The 19,176-nt window shown below is 34.9% G+C and overlaps 1 protein-coding gene across 8 annotated transcripts in view; it reads left to right on the top strand.

Annotated features, from left to right (window-relative positions):
- Positions 1-18,349, top strand: part of LOC142345720 (sodium-dependent lysophosphatidylcholine symporter 1-like) — a 55,773-nt gene extending 37,424 nt beyond the window's left edge. For all 8 annotated transcript variants that reach the window (XM_075397994.1, XM_075398000.1, XM_075397998.1 and 5 more), the window contains 6 exons: positions 2,715-3,557; positions 3,773-3,909; positions 10,185-10,419; positions 10,897-11,087; positions 16,990-17,128; positions 17,483-18,349. In XM_075397994.1, the coding sequence (XP_075254109.1) occupies positions 2,715-3,557; positions 3,773-3,909; positions 10,185-10,419; positions 10,897-11,087; positions 16,990-17,128; positions 17,483-18,012 (2,075 nt within the window). In that variant the 3' untranslated portion in view covers positions 18,013-18,349. The remainder of the gene's footprint in view (positions 1-2,714; positions 3,558-3,772; positions 3,910-10,184; positions 10,420-10,896; positions 11,088-16,989; positions 17,129-17,482) is intronic.
- Positions 18,350-19,176: the final 827 nt, after the last annotated feature.

Consider the following 19,176-nt stretch of genomic DNA (forward strand, 5'->3'; position numbering starts at 1 on the left):
AAGTTGGCTGTGAAGATTTGGCGAGGCTATAGGTAATGCATTGGTTGTATTATAATGAACAAAAACACGTAATCTATGTTGACATGTAGTTCTAAAAACAATCCGATGTTGCAATAGTTGTTTTGGTCAATCATGTAAATAAGGTTTGCGTTAGGCTTTCTTTCCGAGTCAATTGCTTGATATCAACCACAGCTTCTATATATGCCCAGCAAAATTGCAGGAGAAGAGTCTGTGTGTGTTGTAGTTACAGTTAGCACGGTAGGCCGAAGCTAGGTTGATAGCAGACTCGCGCCCTCTTAGCCCTTCAACTTTGATTATAATAGCAGTCGGCGGTGCAGTGAGTTTTCATTAAGCTCAAAAATGGGTAAGAAGCTTTTTTGAAAGAAACAATAGGTTTTGATTTTGCGTGAAATCCATTCAACTTGACCATTCTCCAATCTAAATAATTGTTTGCAATATAAATTCATGAGTTATATAATCAAGTTGAACAGATTAGAAGCGTTTAACTACCATTCTGATGCCCGTATCTCCTAAATTTATAAGAATCGAGTGAAAATGTATAGACTTTTTATTATCTCAACTTTTAGAAAAAAATAGCAAGAGTACTAACGGAGAAATTCCAGAGTAGTGTTCAAGTTTTCTGTAAACAACAGTAAGTTGAGTTACACTTGAAAACTGTTCAACTAAATCGTACTTCTATCAATCTAAGTACAAATTTGCATTGCAAATTCAGGAGATTTTAGATATCAACTTGAACAGATTTCACGTCATGCTCAAATTAGTACTGATTACAGTAAAAATTTACCAATATTGTCTGAATTTTTCTCCATAAGTACTATTATCATTTTGATAGGACTTCGAGCAATTATAAATCTTTCAATTTTACAGTTGGTTCATATAAAGTGCGCGGAAATGGATATCAAAAATGCGCTTCAAAATCAGACACTATTCCATGTGGTTTCGCGGTTCGAATATTATATTTGTCGACTATTGTTTTATTTTCCTTGTTAGTTTTGTCAATTTGCACACTTGATCAATTCAAAAGGCACTTCGGTTTTGTAACAGCTATACCTCTAATAAACTGTTGCCGTTACTTTCTCATGTTATTGTTGACAGAGGCCTTCGGCTTCTTGATTTTCAGGTACTTAAGAAAATGTAATGTGGGAAAATTGATGAATTACGTAATGTAAAATAATTGTAATAAAACTGAACTTTTGTACACATATTGGGCACAGTTAAATCCCAGAATCATCTACTGTCAAAGCTTTCATGTTTCTTTAGTCTGTACAACTGCGAAAAAAAATGTTGAAATATTTTGTTTTCAATCCTGATCTGTTCCTTTGCTTGCTCAGGTTTGAAACCCCATGCTGGCTAAATAAGTTCGCCATCTTGAAATCACTCATTTATTTAAACCATCATTGTTTGAAGCATGAGAAGTTCTCAAATCAATTTTTCCGACTTTTCCCCATGAGAATAGTACAACTTTGTTCTCCACCTGGAGGCAAATTATGCGCTACTTTGGTCGTAGAGTACAAAAGTCTTAGAAATGACTTTTTCGGGAATCTTTAAGTTAAGAAAGGGGATTTTGAATGAATCGGTTTACATCGAGTGGTCTGTGTCACTGAGAGTTTCGTTTACATAATCTTTTGGTATTAAAGGTAAAAGTTTTTTTGCATTGAATGGTATGAACTGAGATTTTTGTAATCAATAGAAACGTAACAGTATATCATATTAAAATAAAGACATGTGGCATCCTTCGTCTACGTACAGTAATTTTGAACTTTTATGTATCTTACATTGATTTTAGATGGCTGTCTTTGAAGTTATCAGAAAGTGGTAGTTATTTAGGAATGACCGAAAACGATCATTTGAACTACATCTGAATAAATGTTGTTCTGCGAAAAATGGCGGCTGCTATTTGATCACTATAATTGGTAAAAAATCATATACCCCTAGAAAAAAGGTTGTACGTTTTCAAATCATTAGTTCTGTCTCGTCTGTCATTCAGTGGAGTGTTCTTACAAATTTTGTCGGCAAAGAATATACAACTTATAAATCGACCGATTAACTGGATCGTAGTATTGTGTTATATGTCTCGTAAATATGGTCATTGCAGTTATTCTTATCAAATCACATCCCTCACCAGTTGAATTAATTATTTCAAAGTCTAGTCTGATAAAACTTCGCACAGACTTGAGGCAGTGATGTACATCAAGAAAGTTTTGAAAAATGTGCAAACCGCCTACAATTGAAGCAGAACAAATGATATTAAGAATGCAAGGGCATACTATGCAGAGTAAAAGATCTTGGTTTTGCAGAGCATATAAAAGTGGAATAAATTACTCTTTAACGTGGGAGCGAATGGAAAAAGTTATTTTCGAAAGAACTTTAAATAGTTTTTTGCAATGTCAGCATGAAAATATACCATTAGACTGGCAATTAGGTTCATTGGGTTCGTATTTTCATACATAGGAACGAACAGCTTAATGGGTGCTATCAATCAGTAACCAGAGGTTCATTAATAGAATAATGGATAGTTTTTATAATTTAATAAGTAATTTTATTAAGTAATTTTGAATATTCTGAAGGCATGTAAACTTTAACCGCTCGGTTCTATATTATTAATTTCTATGTTTGTGAAAAAGTAATTTGTAACAGAGTTGAATGTCTTGGGAACGTTTGGCGTCTTTTTCTTAAGCTCTCAATTGTTTCAGCTGATTCAAACCACGTTTCTGACTTCGAGGACAACTCGAGCGCCCCCGACCGACCGCCTTTACCCCCGCCATTCAGATCTCAAACTCAGTACAGCATTCCAGCCGATTATGCTTCACGATTTTCACCGTCAGTTTACCCAGAGGGAGCAGGGGGAGGAGCAGGCCTAGACAGACCAGATATGAACTCTTGGTCCAGTGCACCGCCTCCTTATGATCCAGAGGAAGCGCCTGCATCCCCGCCACCGGTTCCCCAGAGGATGGTGGTGCCGCCTAATAGTCAATTCCCTCCAAATTATTACAACAGTGGGTATTTGACAGACCCCAGAGACATAATCGTTGATGATCAGGATGACAGGGTTCCACGAAATGGGTACGGCAGGTACAACACAGACGTTCGAGTACCCACAAATAATGGGTACCACCACAATGGGACCCTGCCAAATCGGCGAGGTATCGCAAATCCAGACGATGTCAACCCTAATTATCGAATCACAAACGGTAACCCAGGTTCTCGCTCTAATGATATCCAGCCAACGGACACTCCTAATTCCCCTAAGTCAGTCCAGGCAGCGAATCAGACTCAAACTCAAAGAGTTCGAGAACAACCGGAACCTTCAGATCCAAAAGACCGGCTACCTATACAGAGGAAACTAGCGTTGGCAGTGGGTGCAGCTCCTTTGGTTTTCCCGATAGTTACTTCGACAGTTTTTATCAATTTGTTTTTGCTGGAGACGGCCATGTTAACTGCAAGAAATGTGAGCGTTGTTCTGTTTGTGGCCAGAGCTTTTGATGCAATATCAGATCCTATTGTTGGCGTTTTGGTGAACAAGACTCAACAAAAACGTAAGCGATCAAATTTTCTATTTTAGGAACTTAAACTTAGAGCATTGCAGGGAATATTGTCTCAAAGGATAATCTATTTTGTGCAGTTCTGACAGGTTGATTTGAAATTCTCACTTCAAGCGCCTTAGTTAAGTACTAGCCAAAAATTTGCTCTGATGGTTTCTTTTAAAATTTAAATCGAATTTAAAATGATCTGATTTCTGAAACGTCTGTAGGTCCGACTCTTAGACGTTGGATGATGGCTGCTCTGCCGTTCTTAGTAGGATCCTACTTCGCTCTCTGGTTGACAATGACGGAAGTTGATCAATGGATCAGAGTAGTCTACTATACTATCATCTACATCATTCTACAGGTCAGTACCTTTCTAACATTCAGCAGTTTTAACAGTCAAATTTACTTAAGCAAAAGTTTTCCCACGTTCGACTTAAAAAGACTCGAATTTATGTATTAGTTTGATTTTGCTCAAATCGTCAAAAAAACTTGGTGAATCAGGACAGCGCACGTCTAATCTTTGCAATGTAATCGGTATAATGGCAAATATTGCCGCCTATGACAAAGATGAGCCATTTTGTTAAAAACGTGTTTTTACTTGACCTTGTCTTGTTTGGCTTCTAGGGGTTCATGAAAAAATATTTTTCCGGAGTTTTGTATATACTATATACAAAGTAATGAGTGCAGTGATACTTTTTGCGATTTTTCTTTTGTTGATGACGTATTCGAATGTAAGTCAACTTACTACTGCCTTGTCGTAATTTTTGCATCATTTAGTCAAATTGTTATGTCTTTTGTTGCTTGCAGTTCATATTTTGCAGTGGTTTTAATTCCGCTTCATTTTTTGGGAACTCGAAGGTGCCAGGTATCTGACTCTATTGAGATAACTGTAAACGTTGATGTATTTACCGGGGATAGAAGCGGTCTTTTTCAAAGTGTTTTATAGCTGTTCCTGTCTCGTTTCGTTAATCGCTCCAAAGGAGTGGATTTCATTTCGTTCGCTGTTTCATTCATTTCATGCTTGTTTTCTGCCGGTTGATACCATGATTGATACAATTAACTTGAACTGTTTCTTTAGTAAAATGTTTTAGATTTTTGAATTTACGTTATAAAGGTTGTTTCTTTTTGAACTCAGGAAATTGAGTTAAAAGCCCGTTTGAGGCATTTTTTCCTCGCTATTAAACAAAAAAAAATGGAAAATGTGCTTAATTCTTTTTCATGAAGAATGAGCCTAGCCTCAGGTCGTCATTTAGAATCATTTTAAGCCAAAATAACTTTTTTCTTGATAATTGGCGCTTTGTTTCCTTAATATGATATTTGGATGAAAAAAAATGTTTTTTCGAAGATTTGTATATACTATATACTAAGTAATGAGTGCAGTGATGCTGTCTTCGTGTTATTGTTTTTTGTTGCTGTAAGTATTCGAATGTGAGTCTACTTATTATTGAATTGTTGTAATTTTTGCATCATTTATTTAAATTGTTTTCACTTTTGTTGCCCCGCAATTTACAGCTTCCTTGTGGTTGAAATTCCGTATCATCATTTTCTTTGAGCTACTGGTAATCGAAGGTGCCATGTATCTGACGACATTGAAGTAACTGTAAACGATTGTTTTTACCCGGGATAGAAGCGATCTTTTATAAAAACTGTTCCTTTGTGGTTTCGTTTTTGTTATGGACGCCTACCGAGTGAACTTCTGTCATCCTCCGCTGTTCCATGCCTTTCATGTTGGTCTTTTGGTAAATGTTTTTCAATTTTGCTGGTCATAAAAGCGTTTAAACGCATCGGTGTCATGTTTGTCTGCGTTGTGGCGTATCATCTGGGATTATCTCTGTGTCTTGACCAACTGTTTTTTGCAATTGTTAGGGATTATTCTGGTTTCAAGATATACGCTAATCCTGTTCGGGATTAGCGTTCGGGATTATCCTGGTTGCCCGATCAACGCATCATTTTTTCGTGATTGTTTGTCAGCTGCCTGGTTCCAAAATTCCTTTCATAATCAAAATTTTAACAGTTGAACTGATTGATATCATTGATTTTAATTTTTGTTTAGAAAAATGTTAGTTTTCGTTCTTTGAATTTTTTTTGGATTTTTTGTAAAATCTGGTTTAGGCACATTTTCCCATTTAATAACTAAAATTTGAAAATGTTCGTAGATTTTTTTCATGGAAATTGAGCGTGCCTTCAGGTCTTTGGAATCATTTTCAACCGTAGATTTATTATTCGTCGATGATAGGCACCTTGTTTCCTCAATGAGATATTTGATGACAAAATGTTTTTGCGGAGTTTTGTATATTATGATTCAGCCCATAATTGGCTGCTTCAAATTGGTAGAATTTCTTTCTAGCAATGCTAAGATAGCGATCAGATATTTTATTTATTTATTGTTTATATTAAGTAGATGACGCGTAGAGTTGCTCAAAAGATAGAAAATATACATAAAAATAAACATAAAATTTTTTTAAATTTCAAGCCTTAATTTTTCTTCGCTAAAAATTTTCATAAACGCTTTACTTCAGTTTTTAGAGTTTTTGGTGAATACTTTTTTGTTTTTCATGGGGCGAACATGTCGATCTACGAAATGGACGCAACAAAAAAGCTAGTCTGGCATAAACTTCCGAACACCCATATAATAACCCTGCTTGCCTTGTTAAAATGTGTCTGGATTTTTTCCGTATTTTGTAATTTTTTAAGCCCGCCTTTTCTGATGCGATCATGAGAAAGTGATCTGATAGTCCCTTTTGAAGTCATTTAGTTCGAATTTTCGAGATTTCGAATCGGGAATAGCTCAGTTCCGTATATCCATCCAGCTGCAATTTATAGTATTTTACTCCATAATGTCACAACGTACATTGCCCTAGATTTCGTCTTGATTTCGTGTTTTCTTACATTTTGTACGGGAAAAACATCCGATATTTTGATTTGTTTCAGTTTGTATAGTTTTTGAGTAGTTCGGAAACTGATAGCAGCATACAGCACCTTAGGAAAATTTGATGTGATCTTTTTGGGTACTTTTTCTTCTGAATTGACTCGTCCGTGATTTTTTTGAAAAAAAATGTTTAGTCCCGCGCGTAGCCTCCTCCGTGCTGTCAGAAGTTCAAAATTTAGCTTAATATGTATAATTGAATACAGAAATGAATTTTTCTGCTATCTGGCAGTATAAGCAGCTATTATATGTTTCTCACTGTTAGCTTTGTATTGTGAGTGAACTGCAGTTCCTATTCGAGTTCCTGATTTTTGTGTGCAAAAGTATAAGTTTTTGCACCAGTCTATGCATGAACGTAATTGAATTTTCTAAATTCAAGAAAGCATGATTTTGTATTACGTTATTATATTTCACGGGGAAATTTTCTCTCAAAGCTGACTAATATTTCACATTATTTTATTGATGGATACAAAATATATGAATGTAAATAATTGAAATCGATAAGAAAAATTTAGGTTACTGTGAATTTCGCTGAGCGCTCTGTTGTCTTGCTATAATGATTTATGGTACAGCATAACTTCGTGCAGGCTTGAGAACCCAATATGTCTTTGATAAATTGAATGCAGCTAGCTACCTTGAGTCGAATTATGAGCATAATAGCTTTCTTGAACATTTAAAGCTTTCAGATTATACGAAGAGAGTGGTAACCATCAGACCATAACTAGGCGGAATTCTGGTTAATTCAGTTCATTTTTTATTTGCACTTCAGGCTGGTACTGTACATGCATGCATGCATTTTGGGAAACTAGTTAATAAATTAAAAGCCCAACAATCGAAATGTGTTTCAGATTATGTCGCCAATGCCATAGATGGAACTATAAAAAATCTAGAATCTGATTGGTTCATCCCTAATCGTAATAATTTTGGAGAGATAAAATTGCTTTCTCTAGTTTTACTCTATTTTTAGCTATGTTGTTTCCAATTTGATTTTCCATCATTCGGTCTAATGCTTTCGCACGACTTTTTAGTTCTCAAAAGGATTTTTGTGTCATGCATTGACTGTTCTTAAGTCACTATGTGAAGAGCGGCGCGAAATTAACTAAAATTAAAATTAGAACTGACATATTCAAGTATTTCACACAATCGAGAATCGAAATATGCTTGCGGTTCTGAAAAAAAAATTTTGCAATTGAACAAACCAAAATGATAATTAACTTGATCTATAAGTAACTTAAAAATAATTAATTGCTCTCAAATGAAGTTTGTAGCAATTATATTAGTCCTATTGGTCTTTTTTTATGTGATTTTTCGCTTGACCGATTTTTCGTCTGAACCATTTGACTTTTCATCCTTAAGAACGGGATAAACAGGTAGCGCCCAGCGGGCATTAAGTTTCATTATAGGCCCTTAGCCGCGTTTAATAGTTCTTCAATTACTTAGTGTGTTGAAGCTACCGGGAAGGCCATAATTGAATGTTAAAAGGTCATTTTTTGAGCCCAAAATGTTGCAATTTATCGTGCTTTTTCCGCCATTTTTCGAATTTTTTGTTGCACCAGTCTAAAATTGAGGCTGGTTAAAGTTGAGAAAACGTCCTTTGCAGGACTAAAGTACTTTTTATGACCAATTTAACAGCTATATGTTTTGATACTCCAAACAGAAATTTTGGTATTCAAATTTATACAATTTTCAGTTTTTTCAATTTTTTTGAAAATGTTTTTTGAGATTGAGTTTTTTTGAGATTTCGAGTTTTTTTCAGCCCTAGTTGTCAATGAACCTCTTCTAATAGATTACTACACAGTTTCAATTGGTAATGGAATGGCTTTCGACATTTGAACATCACGAATTTTAGCATTTTTTAAAAACTTTTTGACATTCGTCAATATTCAGGTTTTTCGAGACCCAGGATGTAATGGAATGTTTTTCAGGATTTTAACATTACAAATGTTTGCAATTTTTTGATAAAATTTGCATTTTGAAGTTTTTTGAAAATGATTTTCGTTTTTTAGGTTCCTCCAGCCTCAGAAGCCAAGGAACCTCCTCTAGGGTTTGATAATAGGTCACTTCATAGTTTCTTGATGTAATGAATTGTTTTTCAAGATTTTTGTATCGCGAATTTAAGCATTTTTTAAACATTTGCATATTTTTCAAGTTTTTTTGAAGTTGTGTCATTTTTTTTTAGGTTTCTCCAGACCCAGGATGTAATGAAATTTTTTTCAGGATTTTAACATCACAAATGTTTGCAATTTTTTAAAATAAAACTTGCATTTTTTTCAAGTTTTTTCTAAAATGCTTCTCATTTTTTAGGTTCCTCCTGCCTCAAAAGCCAAGGAACCTCCTCTAGATTTTAATAATAATTTACTGCATAGTTTCTAGAAGTAATTCAATGTTTTTCAAGATTTTAATATCACGAATTCAAGCATTTAAAAAAAAATATGTACAAATTTTTCAAGGTTTTGAATATCTTGAATTTTTCCGGTACCAGGGCCCCAGGGACCTCCTCCTAAGTTTGATTATAAGCTGCTTCACAATTTTTTGAGTTGATGGAACGGTTATCAATATTATTGTGACCCGAATTTTAGTAATTTTTTGTTAGAATTTAATTTTCAATTTTTTTGGAAAGTTTTTATCGTGTTCTAAGTCTATGGATCTTTTTGAACCAGAGAAACTATGTAACGCTTGAAATAGGGATTCTGGATAGTCTCTCGAGACAATCAAATGGTTCTGAAGATATTAATTTTACAAATTTTAGCAAGATTTTTTAAATTTGCTGTTTTGAAAATTTTTGAATGTTTTTGTTCTTTTCTGAGTTTAACGATCATTACTGACCAACGAAACTTTTTAAGTTTTGCAGATGGGTTACCTGACAGTACTCCAAAGACAAAAAATGGTTTTGAACATTGTTTTCACTGCGAAATCTGGAATTTTTCTCCTCTGTAGGTTCGATTTTCGTTACTTCTTTCTCGTTCACTCATCTCTCGCACACTCTATCTCTCTCTCTCTCTTTCCTTAACTCTTTTGTTGATGACGGACTTATGCTTTTATATGGCAAGATGTTATCATCTATTACCCTCACCTCACGCCCCTTCAATTAAGCTAAAACTAGCCTCACTAAACCGTGGCTATCTACTGAAAAGCCAACCGCTCGCCGGTCGTTTGAGAGCAATTCGCCCGACGTTAGTCGGTTATGTTTAACTTAACTTAATCCAAATTTAATCAAGATTTTTTCTTGAGAAACATTGTGATATGGGGAAACATAGCATTGTTAAAGTTATTGCTAGAAGGTTGAGAGAGAACAACTTAATGTAAATTATCCCTAAGATAAGCTTGACATAGCTTGACGAGACGCTCTACTTGTTCAACTCATACTTGGCTTGAGAACAGAGGCCCTGAGGAATAAGAAAGAACATGAGAAAGGGTTATAATAGCTGCCCAAGTTCGAGAGCTTAAGACCAGTTGTTATAAATGGGTAGCACACTAGGATTGCAAGTAAGAGATGCGGGTTCGAATCCAGTACTGGTCCGTTTTTACTGTAGTTGCACCTGCTTTGACCCCTAGCAGTTATTGAACGCGTAGTGGCCTTCTGAGAAATTTGTGAGCCTGGTGCCATTTGTGACCTGGCGCACCTGTTTATTATGCACAGCAGGTTATTAGGTAATGGACAGGGGATATCGGCAAAACAGAATGGATGAGGGAATGTTACTTTGTTTTAGGTGGCCTTCACAGTTTACAGTGTGCCATACTCAGCCCTGATTATGTACCAGACGAACAACCGAAGGGAGCGTGACGTCATCACTGCATTCCGGATGACGGCCGAGATCATGTTTGGGGTACTGGCTGTGGGCATAATGGGGGGCATCACTGGGGGATCTCTGGACAGTGAGAGCTGCGCGGATTCAAAGGACGAATTAGCGTTACGATACATCATATCAGCACTCGTTATCGTAGGTGAGGTGCTCGAATAGGGTCGATTCCATCCAACCATACTATAGAGTAGATTTCTATCATCTAATAGATACCCTTGGTAACGCGCTTGAACAGTCTTATTTCCCTTTATCTTAAGATATGTTTAGCGTATCTTAATTACGTTCTAAAAGTTGCCATCTGAGTAGTGTTGCTCTGTCTTAGTTACCTTCTGACTTAAAAACTCCTAAAATATGCGAACATCAAAACGGTCACATGATTTACATCAATGTTTGTAAATAGTGAGGGTCAAATGCTTATGGGGTAACGCGCGGTTTCGATCTCTAAGACGAATTTAAGTGGATAGTCGGAAGGAACTGAAGGGATGCACGTGTATGGTTTGACTGCGTATTTCGAGCATCAAATATCCAGCAAGCATGAAATTGAATGTATAAACAATGAGTTGGGACTCATGTCATAAGGTGTAAGTGTGGTGAAATGTTCATTTTGTTGGTTGTTCAGGAGTGGTCCTTGTGTCTGGGGTGGTGACATTCTTCGGAACCAGAGAGCGCAAAGACATCCGACTTGCATCAAGTGGGACTCCAGTGTGGACAGCAACTAAGAGAGTGATGACTCACAAGCCATACGTATTCCTCATGCTCAGCTACTTCTGCATGTACTTAGCAGTCGCAATTGTTCAAGGCAATCTCCAGGTGTGTTTCGTAAATCTTAATCAGAGGTTACTACAAGGAATGTTTATTTATCTTGCAGGAACTTGTAAGTCGAATATCTAGAGACTGCATCAATGCGGGCTTTCACTAATAAGTTTTCTTACTAAGAATGCGGAATTTTGCAAGAACACTTGGTACGATCACGAGCTGCGATTATTGCAAAAATATTAGCGACTGTCTATGGTTGGATAAGATTTTTTGGATTTTAGATCCTCCAATATCTTATTAATAGTCGCGAAGCGATAGCGGCTATTATTGGGGACATCTTCGTTTTTTACAATCCAAGAATTGGACTGTATTGGTGCTCTGTCTTTTTACAATTCAAAGAATTTTTACAATTCAAAGAATTTGAATTGTATTGGGGCGCTGTCTTTTTTAAAGATCTGTTCACACATTTTCATGATTTTTGAAGTCAAATTGGAGTAGTGATTTTGGTCACGCCGAAACAGGAAGTGGAGCGAAAAAGCGAATGGTTTTGCGGCGTGAAATTTTTTCGCTCTAAATTTAAAGTAGAGTGAGAAAACGGTGTTTGAACAAAAAATTAGCTTTCTCGCTGGTGGTTTTTTGTTCACATGCGGCAATTTCACTTTGATTTTTACTGTTTTTTCGATTTTTTGGATCGGATTTTTTTCTAATTGGTTTTCCCAATTTTCTGTTTAGTCAATGAAATTTCTTGGAATTGTACGTCAGGACTTGTCCTGCTATGTTTTTTTTTTTAGTTTTTGTAAGATGTTTTCACACTTTTTTCATGATTTTGAGCTTTCAAAACGGGATAGACAGGTAAAGCTCAGCGAGCATCAAGTTTCAGTAGAGTTAGACGAGTTTAGTAGTCCTTCAAGTGCTTAGTGTGATGAAGCTGCCGGGAAGGCCATAGTTTAAGGTTAAAAGGTCCCCAAGGTTGCAATTTTTCCTGTTTTTTTCGTCATTTTCCGAATTTTTTGTTGGACCAGTCTAAAATTGAAGTGAAAAAGTTGATAAAGGTATTTTGGAAGACATTATTACTTTTTATGGCCATTTTAAGAGCTATATGTTTTGGTACTCCAAACATGGACACGCAAATTTACACTATTTTATACATTTTTTTTTCGAGTTTTGAAAAATTTTGTATTTTTTTTAAGTTTTTCAGCGTCTGATGTCCAGAAATCTCCTCTTGGGTTTAATAATAGATTATTTCATAGTTTCTAGTGGTAATTGAATGGTGTTCAAATTTTCAACATCACAATTTTTAGCAATGTTTTGATAAAAGTTGCAATTCTCAAATTTTCTGACATTTAATGTCATTATTTCAGTTTTTCCAGAACCAGGGGCCAAGAAACCTCATCTAGGGCTTGACAATACTTTACGGAAAAATTTCGTCATGGTGTTCAACTTTTCATTATTACGAATTCTTGCAATTTTCAAATTTTTTGACATTTACTGTAATTATTTAAGTTTTTCCAGCCCCGGGGGCCAAGAAACCTCATCTAGGGTCTTACAATACGTCACGGAAAAATTCGGCCATAAAATGGTTTTTAACAATTTAATATCACAATTTTTAGCATTTTTTTAATAAAACTTGCAATTTTCAAATTTTTGAAAATTTTGTGTCAATTTTCAGGTTTCTCTACGCTCGATCAGCCTCTAGGTTATGATTAAAAGGTTACTGCATAGTTTTTAGTGGTTGTGGGGAATGTGTTTCAAGATTTTAATATTACGAATTTTAGCGATTTTTTTAAAGAGTTGCAATTTTTTATTTGAAATATTCTTAAAATTTAGTGTTTTTTCCTCACTGGCCAGGGAACCGCATATAGGGTTTGCATGAATGTTACTGCATAGTTTCTTGTGCCAATGAAATGGTTTTTTAAAATCAATAATTTTAGCAGGTTTTTAAAAAAAATTTATTCTTTCCCTGCACCAGGGTCCCAGTAACCTCCTCCAGGGTTTAGTAATAAGATCCTGCATAGTTCCTTGAGGTAATGGAATGGGTATCATTATTTTAGTAACACGAATTTTAGCAGTTTTTCGATTTGGCACTAGTCACTAAGAAAAAGTGAGATCTTTGTTTTCAAGTAAGGTTTAACGCGCAACCTTTTTCTTAGGCTCGAATGAGATGCATTTATAATTTAACAAATTATTGCAACGAGTTCTGCAATAATACATTTTGTCTAACACGGAACTTGCTTTTTAAAGATGATAATGAAATAGCAAGCTAAAAATGATGACCCCTGACAATTGTTCAAAATGGTCTTATGATTTTGCGTAACTTCAGAAGAATTATTATCCATAAAACAGGTTGCAAATGCGACGAAGTCACAGACAATTTAGCATTAATCTTTTTATCTTTATAAGTAAAAACCAATATCACTGTCGTTATTTTTGTTCCGACCTCACTTGGGGGAGGAACTATATACTCAAATGTTTTTTTTTTGTTCAGACAATTTTGGCCGATCGATATATTCATCGTAGAGAAATATGAGTGGTATCATTAAAGCTCATCCAGCGTGAAATTCAAAATTAAAAAGTATTTTTTTGAATTCCGTTTGTTTTCGAGGTGTTAAAGACGATTGAAATTTTGTCTGAACACGGGATATTTGCACGATTTTGTTCACTTTTAGTGTAATTTTTCTTAAAAATAAGATTTTTCCTACAAAAATAGTTATTCAAAATTACATTTCACGCCACAAAACAAATCAATTTTGTGTTCAAAGTAGACGAAAGGCGATAAAAAGAATAGATCTGGTCTAATAGGGAAGTTTATATCAAGAAAATTCGGAATTTTTTTGAGCTTCTTAGAAAATTTTTCATAGTTTTTTTTCATGTCAACTAGAGACTAGTCACTTTTCATATCGAGGTTCCGTTAATGACAAACCTCATTTACAGTCAAATGAAGCCCAATGAAGAAAATTTTTGTTTTCAATGAATCGCTCATGTTTTTTTGGATTCGACTCTCAGTTGTCGTAATTTTAAATGAAATTTTGATTTTCTTTTTGAAGTTTTACTTAGTATTCGGAGTCCTATGGCATTCGTTGACTCGTTGACCAAAAGTGCAATAGGTTTCGTAATGAGTATTAAGTGAACCTATCTAGTGCTTTGAGTGGACATCTAATGGCTGTTAAGTCTTTGAAAATAAATTTCCGAAATTTTTTTTAACCTTAGTTAATCATCTACCTATTTTCGTGAACTGTAAGTCAGTCTCGGTAATGACAGGACCCCCTTACTTCCTACTGCAACGAAAATTAATCTGGTTAGTGGTTTTATATTCTAACTATTGGTTATATGACTTCAATGCCACAAGGTTTAAGAAAAAAATTCTCAATTGTTGGATATTTTCGTATTATTGGTTTTTTTGAAATCTTAGCACGTTATCTTTATATTGATGGCTCCCATTGGCGTAGAGAAGACGTGCAATGGATCATATATAAAGTTTTCAGAGAAAATTTTGTGATTTAAAAGTCTCAATACTTTCTTCTCGCACTTTTCTACTTAATTTTTGGTTTTGCCTGTCATTGTTGTTGTTTTCATCGTCATAAGACTTGTTGTGATGTCTTGTTGATTACCTATACATGACAAACACCTTTTTTTCCATCGAGGCGTAACTAGGCGTATTTATTGACTTCCGTTTAAAGCTACTGAATATAATGGCTGTTACAACCTTTAAAATATTTTTTCTTTGCAATCTTTAGCTAATTTCGCGAATTTTAAGTCAGTCTCAATTCTAACAGAACCAACTTCCTTCTTAATGCAACCAATTTTAATGTGTTTAGCGGGTTTATATGCTAACTATTTGTTATTTGACTTCAATGCCACATGATTTCAAAAAAATTTCAAATTTTTGTATTTTTTCGTATTTTTGGTTCCTTTTGAAATCTTATTGCGTTATCCTAATAGTGATAGCTGCCGTTGGCTTGTAAAAGACGTTAAATGGATCATTAATGAATTTTTTGGAGAGAAACTTATGGTTTAAATGGCTGTGCCACTTTCTTTTCGCACTTTTCTACGGATTTAATTGTTTTGGCCTGTATTTGTTGTTGTTTTCATAGTCATAAGACTTGTTGTGATGTCTTGTTGATTACCTATGCATGAGGAACATCCGTGTCTTGCCAGCAATGCATAATTGAGCGTATTTCTTGAGTTCTATTGAAAGCTATTGAATTTAATGTTGGCTAAGACTTTGAAAATATTTTTTGAAAAACTTTTTTGAACATTAATCAATATTAAACTGTTCTTTCGTGATCTGTAAGTCAGTCTCAGTGAAGACAGGTTATATTCCCTTTCTCCTTAAGAGAAACTTTATCCAATTACGGTTGTTTCTTCTGATGATTGGTTTTATGACTTCGAAGCACGAGTTTTCATAATTTTTGGATGTCTTTTTTCGTAATTTGGTTCATTTTAGAAATTTTATTACCTTATTTTAATTTTGATAGTTCCAATTTGCTGAGAGTGGACGTTCAATGTATCATAGATAAAGTTTTCAGAGAAAAGCTCATGGTTTGAATGACATCCACAATTGCTTCGCACTTTTCTACTGAGTTTTTTTATTTTGCCTGTATTTGTTGTTGTTTTCATAGTCAATAACTTGTTGTAATGTGTTACTGATGATTTGTCGTCTTATGAATGACAAATATACTTGCCGTCTCTTGGAGGCATAATTTAGCGTTAATTTTGCCTTCCGTTGAAAGCTATTGAATTTAATGTCGTTTATGCTACGTGGTTTTAATGTATTTTTTTATATTTGTTGATTTTTTGATGTCATATTGTTGAAAAGGAAAAATCCTACTGCTGTTAAAAAATCAATTGAAAATAGAATTGTTTTTTTGAAAACTTCAGTTCCTAATGGCTTCGACTCTTTCTTCGCTCAATTTTTAATTTGCAGTTTCCATTTTTTACTCTTTAGGTAGCCGTATAATCCTGACCGGTCTCATGAGCTTTTAATTGAAGATTGATTAAATGATGTTACCCCAAGCAGTGAGTTTATATTTATCCTTAAAGTTTATGATAATACATTTTCAAAGATCTGTTCAAAGAATTTTCAAAGACTTTTCAGTTTCGTTGTTCTTTTATTTACTTCTATAAATTGTAACTTGTCTCATCATTGAGAGGTCCCATCCAATTCCTTGAATTTCAAAAATTAACATGTCTATTGATTTTATGACGTACCTGATGTGTTGTTTGTTGGACAATATGCGTTTTCATAAGAGTTTTGTCAGTGGTGTTTTTTTGTTTTCTCTATTTTTGGCACATGCGGGTAATAACAGATCGCAATGATCGCCTCATTTTTTTTATTTTTGTCGACTTGTTACCTAGTCTCATTAAGGAAAATTTCCATCTGCTGCATAGTTAGGAAGAAGTAAATTTGTGTAGTTAAAGTTTTATCTGATTGCATTTTGACGTTGTTACTAGGTGCTTTTAAATTTAGATATTGAGTTTTTGCCGTGAAGTTTTGTTTTTGCTTATTTTTTTGTTTGTTTTTTTCGTAGTCTTTTTTATTGGCAGCTCTTTTGGGCGCTGTTATGAGGCATGCCATTATGCAATTCAATTAGTAGTTAGGTTTTGTAACATTTTTTAAACTCAAATATCTATTTTTTAACTCTTCATTTGGTTGACAATTAAGTCAAAAATGTAGATGAGCTGGGGTCGGAATATCATGTTCCGACGCACATTAACGAGCCTCCTTGTTTTTAAAATACATTAAAAAGATAACAGCTTTTGAGGCGAAATAAAAATAGAAACTCTGAAATGTGCCATTTGATGCCCACAGAAGTGAATTTAATTAATCCCTCCCCCCCCCTCGGACTGAAGCAGGCTGCAATAGATTATAGCGCCCACTATTCTTTCGAGAGCATTTCTTCCGACGTTAGTCGGTTATGATAGTTTTTCTAAACTCACGTTCTACTTGTGTTTATAGATCTACTTCAAACATAGCCTGAAAAAGGAAAAGGAGTTCACGTATGCAGTGATCATTCTCATGGCTACTGGGGGACTCGGAGTGCCTCTGTGGCAGTTAGTTCTACTCAAATGGGGCAAAAAGGCCGCCGTATTCCTAGGTCAGTTTCATTATCACAACACAATAACTTTTATCCCAGTAATCGGAGCTGTTATTTCAAAAAAGCGAGTATAAATATCCTAGAAGGCTTGTGTATGGTTCACTGGTTCACTGAATTGGCGTGCCAACTTTTACCGTGCTGTAAAAACATATTTTTCTTTATTTAAACAAATCCATTCGAATCTTGTGCGCCTAAGTGTTATGGAGGTTGTTAAAATTTCATTAAAAGACTTCCAAATAACCATTGAATCCGAGAATTGAGTAAAAGTACATGCAGTAGGATTAAATTACAATAACTCTCAGAGGTGATCAAAGAAATCGCAAACCGCAATTGAGACAGGCTCTGTATGTTAAGGAGTGGTGGTTCTTGTTCCTGCACTGGGCAGCCTGTTTTTTGTCCAAGAAGACGTCAACCAATTCGTAATTTATGGTCTCTGCTTCGTGGCTGGATTCGGACTTGGTTCTGGATACTTCATGCCCTGGTCCATGCTTCCGGACGTCGTTGACGACTACATTGTTAAGTACAACGAGAGCAGTGAAAGCATATTTTACGGCTTCTTTGTATTTTTTAATAAATTCGCTGCTGGAATTGGCCTGGGCGTCTCTGTAATATTCCTGGAAATCGCTGGATATAAAAACGAATGCGGTGAGCAAAATGAAAATGTGGATACGACGTTACGTTGGCTATGTGCACCTGGACCTGCAGCTTTGGTATTGTTGTATGCACTATGTGTTGCTTTGTACCCTCTGAATGACAAGAAGTGTTTAGAGAACAAGGAGATTTTGCTCCAGAGGGCTAAGAGGAACAAAGCCATGAAGGAAAACACTGAACAACACGTGAACCCGGCCTACAACTATTTGCCCGAGTATATCACTGCCTTGTAACGCTATGATGGTAACCTTGAATCGTGGATATTGCAATCTCGCATAATTTGTTTAGATTAGATTTGTGATGAAAGTTTAAAGGTGATAATTTTTCAGGTCATTTGTGTCAAAAACTGCTACTGCTTTTAAAGGTGCAAAATGAAGTTGAAGCTACACAATTTGTAGGCTTTTTAAAACCTATTTTTGTTTAAACTCAGTATTATTGAGTTCTTTATTTTGAATTTGTTCATATCGGAGTATTTAATGGTGTAATCATTTCGTTCACTTTTATGCGTAGTTTTTTTTGTTACATATTACGCCATAAATCCTAAATCGAATTTGAAGCTGACCAACTTCGCTCTATTTTAAGATGAAATAGATTTGATGATCAAGAGACCGGGATTTCCCTTCAAAGATTCTCCCCTTAAAATGGACGCCAAAACCACGATGTTTATTTTAGTAACTATGATTGTCTGTCTTAAGCGAGTACAAAACTAATTTGACATAAAAAACACTTAAAATGAAGGAAAGAGAGCATCACAATGTAATGCGTTGTCCCATGAACTAAGATTTTTTAAATGTTTTTTTCTGTCTAATCTGAAAATATCTTTCAATATGAGGTGCACCATTTTGGTAATGGGTTTTTTATTCCTGGCCATGAACTAAATTTAATGCAGGGTTAAAATAAACTTCAGAGAAAGTCACACGAAATGCATGATTATTAAATGCAGGATTTTCTCTTAAATAAAATCGCCTTGTACTAATGACCATTTACTGCAATCACTCTGTACTAAATAATGAATTCCGCATTCTAATTCGAAAATATTGCTCAATCTTTGGTTGAAAATTCCGGTTTAAGATTTACGGTGTAGTGAAATCAAAACCCACAACCTCCAGATGGTATCCAATCAAGCTAAAAGTACCTCTGTCATGTTCTGTATATTTTAAGCAGTTCTTTCAGATGCAATATACTGTAATCTATCTCTATGTACTTTTCCCTCAAGTAGTTTTAAAATTCAACTTGTAATTAGTTCTTTTATTTATTGGCTATTCCCAGTTCAATCCTAGAATTATTTAATTCTGAATTAGAGTTTGTTTATTTTTTATAGATTTTTGTCAATTCAATTATTTTCATTGCAAGCGTTTTTGTAACTAGATGAAACGCGAGCTCTTTGAAGGCTTCAT

The sequence above is a fragment of the Convolutriloba macropyga genome, chromosome 9, assembly GCF_964194025.1.
Source record: "Convolutriloba macropyga chromosome 9, txConMacr16.3, whole genome shotgun sequence".
Lineage (NCBI taxonomy): Eukaryota > Metazoa > Xenacoelomorpha > Acoela > Convolutidae > Convolutriloba > Convolutriloba macropyga.